Raw genomic sequence first — 13,152 nt, forward strand, 5'->3', positions numbered from 1 at the left:
TGTGCCACTTTAAGACAATGACTGGCTATGAAAAGTCTGTTTGGGAATGCATCATCGTTCCCCCACATAAGCTGGAAGAGGTGGCTGGGGAAAGAGAGATCTGGGTTCCTCTGCTTAGGCTGCTGCCCTCATGACCCTGACCTGGATAAGCAGAAGGATGGATGGTCTTTGCAAAATAAGTTTGTCCTTTTCTTTGTTTCTTTGTGTCCAGCCTCACATACAATTCAGTATAAGCCTTTTCGGTTTTACTTTGTCACCACTCACTTGCCATGTCTCCCAGTACTCCTGCCTACTTTCTTCATCTCCCTGACTATTCCACTTTTTCTTTGCTGACCTCTTCCTTTGAACACTTAGCTATATTTCCTTATTCCACAACCAGGTCTACCTGTCTGCTTTCCTTTGTCCAGAAAACACACTTTCTTGGATACACCTTCCCTGGCAGCTTCCCTCACCCAGTCATTTGGTAACTTTTCCCTACCACGCAGAGCCTGTCTCAACTTCTTCCTGAACTCCACCCAACATTCTTCCTTCTTCTTCCTACCTTCACGTGCTGCTTCTTGATTTCTTGAGTCATGCAACAGCAACAAGCAATGCCTCCTGGCTACATTTTCCTCCTCCTTTCCTAATCCTTTCAGATTCTGTATAAGATATAGCCTACCTTTGTGCACCTTGCTACACTCCTTTTTGTCACCCTTTGTTCCCCCTCCTTCTCGAAATATGTGTTCACCACAACAATTCCCCCCCCCCCAAAAAAAAAAAAAAATCCAGTACCATTCGGCTCTCTTATTGCTTTGATCTGTATCTTCATGCTGGAAGCGAGTATCAAACTGCCTTTACTTTCTCTGGCAACTGATTGTTTGGAATTCTGCAAAAGGTGGATAAAATGTAAGAGAAAAATTAAGAAAGACAGGGTCTTAAGAGGAAAAAATTAATAAAGTGAGATGAAGAAGGGGAAAGGGTACAAGAAGGAGGTGTGTAAGACTGAGTGAAAGAAGGTAGCAGTTTAGAGTGAATTAAATATATAACCCTATATGTAGGGCTGACAGGAGTTGATGCCTCACGCCACACTGAAACATGAATAAAGTCATGTGCTGTCTCTTTAAACTATGCACAGCGGACCACAGGATAGAGGAAGAGTAGAATCAAGCCTGCCCAAGAATAACAAACCATTTCCTGTCTCAACATTAAACATGTCAAAAGAGCTGCCAGTGATTGCCAGCGCAGATCTATGAAGCAAATAATAATGTAACTAATAACAGTGTTTAGAAATATAATTAATCACTGATTAACCTACCAAACCATTTTTTTCTCAGTCAAACAAGGGCCGTTGATGCCTTCAGACTGCTTTTTCTCTGATCAAACATTCAAAACCTTCATAATAATTGCTACTAGTTCTGTTTCTGTTACTATTGTATTCATAGTCATGTCGCTGTATCAAGAATGTTACAATTTGTGATTTCAGAGTCCACATATTCAACCTGTCTTAAACGTGTTTCCCACTTTTTAAGTTACATATGACTGTATGTTTTACTTGAAGTCGAAATGTCTTTTATTTTGAAAAGCGGACCTCGCCGGACGTCCTTCCAGGTTTAACAGCTACCTTGATACCAGCGGGAGAAAGCTACTTGCAAGCAGATACACAAAGAGAGAGTGGAAGGATCTGCAGCTATGGGAATCAAACTGTACTACACCACTGTTACTGCCTCGAGGACGGTGAGTCAAGCAGCCATAATTGACAACATGTACTGTTATATTTATGCTTTTAGCTCCGGTGGCAGCAGCTAACAGTCCAACAGACACACCCAGCACCCTATCAGTAGTAAGCTTCCTCCTGACTAACAGTGCAGCGGGCCTATGCCTAACTCACTGCCCCTTTATTGCATTATTGAAACGTCAGAGTTATTAGTGTGAAAGCTCGATAATCATTAAAGTTATCATTGGGAATTAAATTTAAACTTAAACGACCCGTAAAGACAAAGCAGGTTGCCTTATTCCACCTAGCTTCCCTTGCCTTAGTTGGAGAAAGGTGTTTTTATGAAGCAGCTTAGCTAGCAGGTTTTTGCGTATAATTCTCCTTAAAGCGCTTACTTATTCTAATCAGTGAAATTCTCATAGTGTTATTGTGGTGCATGAGGAGTGGTTCATTGTAGCGAACACAAGTATCCGTTTCCTGTACAGAGAGAAGCGCACCAAACTACATTTAAAAATCTGGCAGCTGCTTGTTCTCGCTAATTTAAACCATAACGCTAAGGCCTGATATAAACAGAGTGTATCTAATACGTCAGCATGAATCTGATTTACTAAACGGCACATGTTTCGAAGGAATTTGGATTTTTATAAGCGGCACACCCAATCCTCTATCTTCTTGTTCCAGTTATTCTAGATCGACAGTTAGCCCGTAGGGAATCGGTAATAAAATACAAATGTTCTTTAAATGAGAGCTAGCTGGTATTTCACATGTATGCCGAAGTAACTAGTAGGAAGTCTAACGTTAATGCATCAAACCACTTTATGTTGTCATGTGTGTATTTGTTGTATGGTCAGTGCAGCAAATTCTTGGATTTTGTAATAGTTTGGTTCATAATTTTCCACAGAATATATAAAGAAGGACTAAATGGAACAATGTGATGTTCAGACTATCTGCAGAAGTGTACAAACTGACATTGTACAACCTTTTTTTTTTTTTTTTTATAACAATCATTTTGCAGGACTTTTTTTTTTCTTTTTGAAGTTAGCTTGTACAGTGGAGTGGGACAAACATCTGGTATCTATTAGCTGTGAGGAAATGCACAGTGAAAAGGTTGTAACAGGCGTTCATTTTTAACTCTTGCATGTGCAGCATTGCTTCTAGCTACCTTCGTGGTGGCTGCGGTGTGCTACACCCGTCACTGTAGCATTTTTTTAACCTAACTTATTTAAAAAATGATGATGCAACATCGTAGTTATTTAATACTTGTCTATGTTTCACTTTTGCTTTTTTATATTAAGACTAATGCAATTCCTCAAAACATCTTATTATAATTTAACTGCATAAGTGTACAAAACATTTCTAGAATCACCTCAGTAGCTCAGACCTACATTATTATGTCAGTGTTTCCAGTCAGCTGCAGCACACATGAAACTTCTCATAATTCAGAGGTGCTTCCTAAAATTTTATGGAACAAATACGAGCAATTCCCCTTTTTTTTCAGTTTAAGGAAATGAGACTGGGCTGTCTGTGTGTTGCCAGTTAGTGCTGTTTTTAGGTGTGGTTCCCCCCCCCCCCCCCCCCCCCCACACACACACACACACACACACACACACACACACACACTTCCTGAGTCACCCACAAGATAGCAGACTGTCTACTACATCTATTAATCATCACATTTGTGTAACATATGCAACATAAAGCTGCAGCTTTTTACTGGCAGAGCATCAAAAATGCCTTAAATCATATTCTTTTCTATTATAGTGTTGTTTCTTTTTTTTTCTTTTTCTTTTTTTTTTTAAAAAGAAGAAAAAAGGGTCATGTTTTTTTCCCTTTTGGGAAAATAGCATTACCAGGTGTATCTGAACAGTCCTTCAGAGAATTTCAGCCTTCATCTGCCTCTTGTTTTATCACACACTGACTAAAACACTTATCAGCTTCACAGCTATCATGATTTTGCTCTGCTAAGCTCTTGGAAATGTAGTCGGTGAACAGTAGATTGGAAACTGTGGTGTCACATGTCACTGTCTGCAAATTAAACACAGATAAATGAGTTGTCTGCTTCCTGTTAATTGTATTTGGGTTGATTAAGATCCTAAAACCCTTGTTTTGGCCTTTTTGGGGGGGCTTTATTTAATGCTAGGTGAAGTCTCAACAGGCAGAAGTGATACGAATCCTTGAAAGCAAAAGCATCCAGTACGAGCTCATCGACATCTCTGTGGGCGGGGAGCTCCGTGATGAAATGAGGAGCAAAGTGGGGGACCCGACGGCAGTCCCTCCCCAGCTTTTCAACGAACACCAGTACTGTGGGGTAAGGAAAACACACACACACAGACTCTTTGCTTATTCATACAGTGAAGTGCTGGTGCTGTCAACACAGTAATTGTTTGTCACAAGTTAAAAATGTGAAACCACGTTTTTGAAACTGAAATCTCAAATCTACTCCAGCATCCTGACACTTCACTCTCAAAGCCCTGTAAGCTGCCTGTGACAACTGAACATGTGTGAACACTTTTCAAAGTAAACTCCACCTGCAGGATGATTTAATCACGTGGTTGTTAAATGCATGTGTCCCTCAAATTTTCAGTATATCAGTAATCAATATATCATTAAATAGTTAACGCATGTGTCAGTTGTTAGTTAGCTGTCGCAGTCAAATTGCTAAATGCCTTCAAGGAGGTTTGTTGAAGAGCATTTTTGGGTTTTATTTTATTTTTCTCTCTTGAAAATTTGATATCAAAATTCCACAGTCACTGCTTCTCTACTAAGTTGTGCCAGTATTAAACTGGTTAATCATTATACGCCAAGGATATGTGTGTGCAAAACTGAATTAGCATAAAAGGATGCCTACGTTGGTGCTGCAGCAGTGGTTTCAAAATCTCTGTATTTCTATTTGAGATTTTTCTTGGTTACATTCAGAATCTTCTGTGCTGACAGCAGCTCCCGCTCTCTGCAAAAGGACCTGCAAACTCAGTCACCTTTAATGGCCACGTTAGGGAGAAGTTTGATTTTCAAAACTTCAGCAGAAAGTCCTCTTTAATTCTCAACATAACATAAATGGATCCAACAATAACTATAGAGGATAAAAAGGAACACGGTGGAGACGATACAAGAACTCTGTTACTTAATAACACGTAATAAACGATGCATTTAAAATATAAAAACTTTCGAATATATTTCAACAAAAAGTCTTGTGTTCTGACGTTCATTGTCATCCTCACAAATATCACATCAGGATGCAGGCGTACAGACACACACTCACATATTCTCACCAATAACGCAACGCTGAACTCATTGAAACAGTTGTTTTCCTTAACGGAGGTCAAGTTGTACAAAGTGAACAATACATTTACACGAGGCTCATGTGCTCTGCTTTTGATTTATCAGAGTGCTGCGTTACTTCCAGCAGTTGTGGGATTGTGCTGCTGCTGGTTTGTTGTTTTGTGTACTTATTAACACTGTTGGCATTTTCTTCCTCTCGACAGAACTATGAAATGTTTTCCGAGGCAGTGGAAGCGGATACAGTGGAACAGTTTCTGAAACTGGCGTGAGGATGACGGAGTACCTTAACCTCATTTCCCCACCCGCCTCGTGTCCTATCAGAGTCCTGTTGTCCAGTCTCTCTGTCTGTCTCTCTCTCTCACTCTGCACCACTAGCAGTGGCCACCCACTTTCAATGCCATAATGAAAAATGCCAAATATCATGAATACTACTAATCAGCAAAGACACATTCCCTGTAATGCACCATTATGCTTGAAATCAGTCTTACTCTCTTTTTATGTCCTTTTTTCTCTCCATTTGATTCCTCTCAGATCTTATTTTATCCATCTGACAGGCTAGTGTTAGTGCTCCTGGTCCATTAGGAATCAATGGGCTGTCTGAATATGCGGTAATTAGGTCGACTAATCTTGGCTGTGGCCAACTGATCGCTGAAGATTAAACTAATCCACTGGATGACAACATTTAACCCAGAATCTTCCTGATGTGGCAGGCAGACCAAGCACACCATCATCCATCAGTCTTAACTACTTTTTGGCATCTTATTCTGTAGCCTTCAGGTTCCCATGTTGCACATTACACCACACTGTTTGCACTTCATGTGGATGCAAATGTACAGCTAAGTAGCAAGGACTGTGAAGTCCCTCAATCCAATTAATTCAGAATTAGAGCAGCTAAAAGACAGATTTTAGGTGAAGCTGGTTTTTGAGAATTTTGGTCCATTGGTCTCCTTATGTAGGATGGGAGCTGACCTACTTAAAGGAACGGTGCCACCAGAAATCAAGTGTGTGTTCTTCACAATATTACAAATAAAAGCTAAAAATAATTAGCTTGTGTGCAATGCGTTAAAGCTACCGTCAAGTTTTTCTGCACCCAAAAATACATCGTTCTGTAAGTCTAATGCAACGACTTATACAAAGACAACTATTGATAACATTTTAAATGGTCCATTGTTTACATACATGTTTGCTAGCTTGTAGGCTTGTTTTTTGTCTGTCTGCACATGGCACTCTACTGCGACTAATGTCTGTTGGCGGGATTGTGTATGACAGTGTCCATCAGCACAGTGTAAACCAAAGGCAGTAGAATTGGTGGACATAGCTGCTGTGGTTTGTGAAAGTCTTTTATGAAGCCTCGAGATGAGTGAGCTCATGGCTTTACTGCAGTATTATTCCACAGAATTACATTTTACTTCCCTAAACCAAGAAAAATAAAACGCTGTGGGACGCCATCAAAGTAAACCTGCACGCTGCATTAAAAAAGCAATGTCTTTGGATTCTGGTCAAAAAACAATTAAAAAAAAAAAAAAAAAAAAAGGTTGATATCTTAACTGAACACCAAAGTATTACATATATATTTATGATTTATCTCCATTGGGCCAAACTTACTAAAAACTGGTTTACGCCTTAAAAAAAAAATTCAGTGGTCATACATTTCAATAAGCAGCTGCTTACGTTTCGCATCCAATAGAGTGGGATGAACAGATGTCTTTATGTTGCATTTGGTGCCAATCTGTAATACATTTTAGCTGGTGGATGCTCACTGCAGTGTTAGCACTTACCTGCCATCTTCTACATTTTTCTGTAGTGTTCCTGTTGAACTTGAAAGCTTCATTTCTGGCACTGAGGGCTGCTCTGTGTTCATCAACACGGGGCAGAAAGATGCAAAAGAAATTAGAAGAGAGTTAGAAAAAAACAAAAGATCTGAGTGATCTGGCTTTCAACCGCGTATCTTCTCATTCCGCCGTCTATTTCATCTTACGGTTTCATCTGAATAACCTGGCATGAAGATGCAGTAATGTGACTATGCACTGAAACCCTGCCTCATTCTGAACACAGATGTAAAGGTGCAAGCAGACATGTTTGTACCGACCTGAATTAATCTTACCAGCCTTAGGGAACACTCACCACATGGGAAAAATGAAGGCTTCACTTATCTGTGCTTTTTATGCATTCATGTTATTACGCTGATTATCATTAGTTTACTTATATTGATCATTCCATTTCTTTTTTTCCCCTGTTTAACTGAGAACAGCCCAGTTTCCCTGTCTCACTCATAGCACCCGTCAGTCCCCCTCGCTGTCATACTCGTATTGTTACGGTTTGGGATCACCAACGATGACGGCCTTCACACACAATGTTTGTGCACTGTTTTGTAAGTTGATGGTTGTGGATGTTTGCCTGTTATTGATGTATAATCACTATGAATCATGGTTCAGACATTCCACGTCTCTCTCTGAGCTCCTGCTTTGCTTTTGGACCAATTCCCCTTGGCCAAAAAAAAAGAAGAAAATAGGGAATAAAATGCTGTTGTCTTCCAAGAAGATTGTGAAAAGTGATTTATGGGTTAAAAAAAAATAAATGAATAAAATGGAGTTGAATCTACCTGTCTGGACTATTCTTATACACATCCCTATACATATTATCTGTTTGAGTGAAAGAAGGTCATTTTAATTTGCAGATCAGTGCTTTATTAATTTTTAGGCATCTTCATGCATGACACTTAGTTTCTTATTCTCAGTTTAAATGCATAACCAGCTGCATTTGGGTAATTCTCGAAGAAATGGACAACACATAAGAAAGGTGAAGAGTGGAGACAGAGCTAAGACAAGTGACAAGGATGAGTGAGAAGGTTTACAAGACTGACCTGCTATCTGGGATACCAGCTAACCTCTGTCGGACCCTGGCCCCAGCCTCACGGCGAAAGCGTTTCAGACGCCGGGGCAAACGTAGCGGTCTACTCGTGAAACTTAAGGCGTACTTGGTGCGCTCTTCTCCGGCTCTTTGGAACGAACGTGGATCGGTACCTTGTCATGCCTTTTCTCCGTGCTCTCTGGAGCCCATCGATGCCTGGCTGGTGCCCGTTGTTGGCTCGGATCAGATGTCCCAGCCACGAAAGATTTCCCCTCATCTTCGTCGGCACGGTGCGAACCTACAGAACCTGCGGCCGCTGCGTCGGGTCTCGCTGTCAGCCACGAACACGCTGACCTCCACCAGGATTGGATTGGTGAACACTAGATCGCTGAGTAATAAAACTTTTATTTTAAGGGATTTATTTATGACCCAAGGACTGGATTTCCTCTGTATAACTGAGACATGGTTGAGGGCCGGTGAGTCCAGCGCTTTTACAGATCTCTTACCTGATGACTGCTGCTTCTTAAACTCTCCTCGAATATCAGGCAGAGGAGGAGGACTAGCGGTTGTTTTTAAGAAGCAGTATAAATGTAAACCACTGCCATTATTAACCTCACCTAGTAGCTTTGAACTGAGCATGTTTGAGCTAGGTCGGTCTCACACAGTGCTCTGTGCAGTGGTTTACAGACCCCCAAAATACAATAAGAACTTCTTAAATGACTTTTCTGATCTGTTGGCTGAAATTATGCCAAAATATGATCATGTCCTTATTATTGGGGACTTCAATATTCATGTGTGCTGCCCTGACAAGCCAATGGCAAAGGACTTTTTAAATCTTATTGACTCTTTTGATCTTGTGCAACCTGTGTCTGTGCCTACACAAAAATATGGGCACACGTTGGATCTTGTTTTAACTCACAATTTACCTGTCTCTAACTTAGAGGTTTGTGATGTTGTATGGTCAGACCATAGGCCTGTCCTGTTTGAGGTTTTCCTTCCTTGTACTAAAGTTAATCTTCCTCCTGTTGCTGCTAGGAGCTGTCGTATTTTTAACCCTTCCTCTGCTGGACAGTTCTCTATTGCTTTTAATCAGAACGGCGGCCTTCCTGATTTCATATGCAATGATACAGAAGAGCTGAGTACGTGGTTTTATTCTGTCTGCCAAACTGCTTTAGATTCAGTGGCCCCCTTTAAGCTTAAGCAAGTTAAAGCCAAATCTGAACCCTGGCTGAATGAAGACACCCGGGCTGCCAGAAGAAAGTGCAGGAGAGCTGAACGTAAATGGAAGAAGGATCAACTTCAGGTGTCATACCAAATGTTACAAGATTACTGGAATTCTTACCAGAAAACTGTAAAAGATGCTAAGAGGAAACATTTCGCTACTATTATTCAGGCAAACTGTCGTAAGCCTCATGTCTTATTTAAGACTATTGACATGGTCCTTCATGCTCCACAGACTGCTGGTGTCGAGTCTTCTCAGGAAATTTGTGAAAACTTCCTACACTTTTTTATTGATAAAGTGCTATCTGTCAAAGCACAGACTTCCCAGTCCGTTCCCGACCCTTCTACCCCTGTCCCTAGTTCTGCTGTCTTTGACAGGTTTGAGCCAGTTTCCATGCTCTGCCTGCAGGAGTTGGTTGCTCACATGAAGCCCTCAGGTTCCCCTTATGATGCTCTCCCTCCTCGATTTTTCAAAGAGGTTTTTCTCACTATAGCATCAGCTGTACAATCCATTGTAAATAGTAGTCTGTCCTCTGGTGTTGTACCTGTCAATCTCAAACATGCAGTGATTCAGCCTCTACTCAAAAAACCTGCTCTTGATCCTGATATTATTGCGAATTACAGACCTATTTCCAAACTGCCTTTTATCTCAAAGATTCTTGAAAAGGTAGTTTACAAGCAATTAATGTCCTTCCTAGAAGAACACGGTATTTTAGAAGTTTTCCAATCTGGTTTTAAAGCTTTACATAGTACTGAATCTGCCCTTTTAAGAGTTTTTAATGATGTGTTTTTGGCAAATGACTCAGGTGACTGTGTTATTATTGTGCTGTTAGATTTAACTGCTGCTTTTGATACAGTGGATCATAATATTTTAATTTCCCGTTTAGAGCAGTTGGTGGGTATGCGGAGTACCGCACTGCAGTGGCTCAGATCCTATTTGGCAGAGCGAACGTTCTCTGTGAAACTAGGGGAGTTTGTATCCTCTACTGCTTCTCTTCAATGTGGGGTTCCACAGGGTTCAGTTTTAGGCCCGCTTCTTTTCTCTCTATATCTCCTACCCCTTGGGTCTATTTTCAGGAAACATGGGATTTCTTTCCACTGCTACGCCGATGACTCCCAGATTTATTTCCCACTTAAAAAGATAAATGGCTTCTCAGTAGACCCGCTGCTCAGATGCCTTGATGAAATAAGGACTTGGATGGCTTTGAACTTTTTACATTTTAATGAACAGAAAACAGAAGTGATGGTTTTTGGTGGCGCTTCTGAGGCCACTATTATAGATCTTGGTTCACTGGCACAGTATGTTAAACCAGTCATCACTAATCTGGGAGTTAAAATAGAGGCAAATCTTAAACTTGAAAGCCAGGTCAGAGCTGTTGTAAGATCTAGCTTTTTTCATTTGAGGGAATTAGCCAAAATAAAGCCTATCTTATCGAAACAGCATTTTCAGACAGTAATCCATGCCTTTGTTACTTCTAGGCTGGATTATTGTAACGCACTTTATTTTGGGATTAGTGATGCGTCCATTAGGCGCCTGCAGGTTGTGCAAAATGCTGCAGCACGTCTTTTAACTGGAACAAAAAAGTTTGAGCACATTACCCCTATTTTAATTTCACTCCACTGGCTACCTGTACATTTTAGGATTGTTTTTAAAATTCTCTTATTTGCTTTTAAATCTCTTAATGGCCTGGCCCCCCCCCTACCTCTCGGAGCTACTACAACCATATACACCTGCCCGTTCCCTTAGGTCCGCCAATCAGCAGCTCCTTAAGGTACCGAAAACTAAGTATAAATTTAAAGGTGATCGTGCTTTTGCTGTAGCTGCTCCAAAGTTGTGGAATGATCTGCCCTTGCATGTTAGGCAGGCCTCTTCTGTCTCTGAATTTAAAAGTCTTCTTAAAACATATTTATTCGCTGAAGCCTTTGGCATTGATTAGAGGGGTTGACTCAATTTGTTTTAACATGTTTTAATTTATTGTATCTATTTATTTTATCGTATCTCATTTTAATTTTCTTTACGTATGCTATTAACATGTACAGCACTTTGTGAAACCCTGGTTTTATGTTAAAGTGCTTTAGAAATAAAGTTGGTATGGTATGGTATGGTATTTATGGTTTGGAGATAGTGGCACTAATAGAAAGGAGGGGAGGTGGCAGATGTTAAGATTTCCATTGGGAGACACAGGATGAGAAATTAGTTTATTAAAGGGACAGTTTAGGTAGAGGAATTTGGAGAGAACCTAAGAGGAGTAAAGCTAAAATGCTTTGGACATGTGCAGAAGAAGGTAGAAGGATGTAGCTGGCAGGAGGGAAAGAAAGGAAGACAGCAAAGAAGATCTATGTACAGATAGGGTGAGACTAGAGGCAACTCCTAAAGGGAGAAGAGGAAGAAGGAGAAATTGGTAACATTAAAATTCACATTGAAGTTGGTATGTAGTATGATGTCGCTTGAGTGCAATGGCTCATTTGACAAAAGGCCAAAGAACCGATTGAAGACTTAGGAGGGCCAGGAAACCTATGACCCTTCTTTCAATCCAGGGGCTCGATGTGGACATTCTGGAGGACTATAAATACCCCGGAGTTCTCGCTGATAATAAAATGGACTGGGTTAAAAACGCCACTGCCCTCTACAGGAAGTCGTTTCTATTTTCTAAGGCGGCTGAGATCTTTCAGCATCTATCAGACAATGATCAGGATTTTTTATGAGTTTGTTGTGGCCAGTGCCATCCTCTATGCTGTTGCATGCTGGGGCAGCAGGTTGAGGGTCGCGGATGCCAACAGACTCAATAAACTGGCCCACAAGGTCACATGGTAAAGTGCTAGCATGACATGAACATTATCCATATTGGCATTGGGGTTGGTTTTTAATAATAAAAATTCAGAGTATAATTTCTTCATATCTTCATTGCGGCTCACATTTCTGTATTGTTCAACTTCTCAAAATCTGAAACGTGAAAACTAGTTAGTTCATTGTAAACTACCACGTTACAGTAAGCTAGCAAAAGTGGCAAAAGATCTACTGTATAAAAATAACTATTGAATGAACTGATGTTCGTATTTCCTTAAGATATTGTCTTAGAACAGCTAGAGAGTTTATTTTGAAAACCGACACCGGAAGTTTCGCTGTTAATTTGTTGTCGCTAAGTACTGAGCCAAAGAAGGAAGCTCAAAGATTTGACAGGTAGCTGCTAAGGTAACGTGAATATTCGTTATTTGAAATGTATTAATGGCACTTCTGTAAAAGAAAATTAATTTGACTGAACTTATATGCGCATTACTCAGTGCTGTTTTTGTATGACCGTTGTAAGCAACACATTCATAGATTAGCTAGCTAAGCTAAGCTAGCTGAAAGCAGTGTGTTGACAGAATGTAGTTAAACGGGAGCCACAAACTTATAGAGACATATTAGCTTATGAAAAGCTCATTAAACCGGGACTTCTGTTTTATCTGATATCTTGTTTTCCTCTCTCTTTTCCTGCTAATTGTATCAGCTGACACATGTTAGCTCCAACTGCTTGGTGTTTGTTTCTATCACAGGTGTTAGCAGGTGTTAATATTGCTTTTGGGCAGAAGTGCATCCTTATTGTCATCGTTTCGTCCTATGGATGAGTCGCTTTACACAGCAGAGACACTAAGCAGGACTTTATCATTTAAACTCAGCAGATTTGTGTTGTTCTCCTAACCCTTGATAAAAAGGCTTTCATGGGAAACTTATTTAAAACCTGTTTACGATCTGCATAGATTTGTGTTACAGTTTAATTAATAAAAGACATCCTTTAGTTTGTCACTTTAACCTCCTAAGACCCGAACTCTTCCACAGCATGCATTTTTAATTTCTCTTTGATATTTGGGCTGATTGGGACCCGATGAATGTAAAAACAAAGAATTACCAGATTTATTTTTTTTTCCCCTGATTTTTGTTTCTAAGAAAATTGACAGCCACATATGAGGATATTCGTTTAAAATTTCGATGGAACAGTAGCAGTATAATGAGAGGACAATTGAGTATTTTGGTCTAAATAACCCAAAATGTGATGTCCACATATGTGGACGCCAGGTCCTAGGAGGTTAAGAGGCATGGCTTTCTATTTATTTTATTTTATTTTTTG

At 40.2% G+C, this 13,152-nt stretch overlaps 2 protein-coding genes across 4 annotated transcripts in view; both read left to right on the forward strand.

Moving 5' to 3' along the window:
* The first annotated feature begins 1,553 nt into the window (after positions 1-1,553).
* sh3bgrl3 (SH3 domain binding glutamate-rich protein like 3) lies at positions 1,554-7,573 on the forward strand. Its single transcript, XM_026156626.1, has 3 exons — positions 1,554-1,713; positions 3,834-4,001; positions 5,176-7,573. The coding sequence occupies exons 1-3, from the start codon at positions 1,669-1,671 to the stop codon at positions 5,239-5,241; spliced, it is 279 nt and encodes a 92-aa protein (XP_026012411.1). The 5' UTR covers positions 1,554-1,668; the 3' UTR covers positions 5,242-7,573.
* A 4,562-nt stretch (positions 7,574-12,135) lies between these two features.
* Positions 12,136-13,152, forward strand: part of trappc9 (trafficking protein particle complex subunit 9) — a 233,699-nt gene continuing 232,682 nt past the window's right edge. For 2 of the 3 annotated variants that reach the window (XM_026155948.1, XM_026155951.1), the window contains exon 1: positions 12,136-12,236. The gene's annotated coding sequence lies outside the window, so the exon portion shown is untranslated. The remainder of the gene's footprint in view (positions 12,237-13,152) is intronic. The other variant, XM_026155950.1, reaches the window with a different exon arrangement.

The sequence above is a fragment of the Astatotilapia calliptera genome, chromosome 22 (assembly GCF_900246225.1).
Source record: "Astatotilapia calliptera chromosome 22, fAstCal1.2, whole genome shotgun sequence".
Taxonomy (NCBI): domain Eukaryota; kingdom Metazoa; phylum Chordata; class Actinopteri; order Cichliformes; family Cichlidae; genus Astatotilapia; species Astatotilapia calliptera.

Bases quoted from the DNA above. Each gene is read 5' to 3' on its own strand.
- sh3bgrl3 (XM_026156626.1), top strand. From the start codon at position 1,669: ATGGGAATCAAACTGTACTACACCACTGTTACTGCCTCGAGGACG. The intron at 1,714-3,833 runs GTGAGTCAAGCA...ATTTAATGCTAG, and splicing joins CTGTTACTGCCTCGAGGACG to GTGAAGTCTCAACAGGCAGA. The intron at 4,002-5,175 runs GTAAGGAAAACA...TCCTCTCGACAG, and splicing joins ACGAACACCAGTACTGTGGG to AACTATGAAATGTTTTCCGA.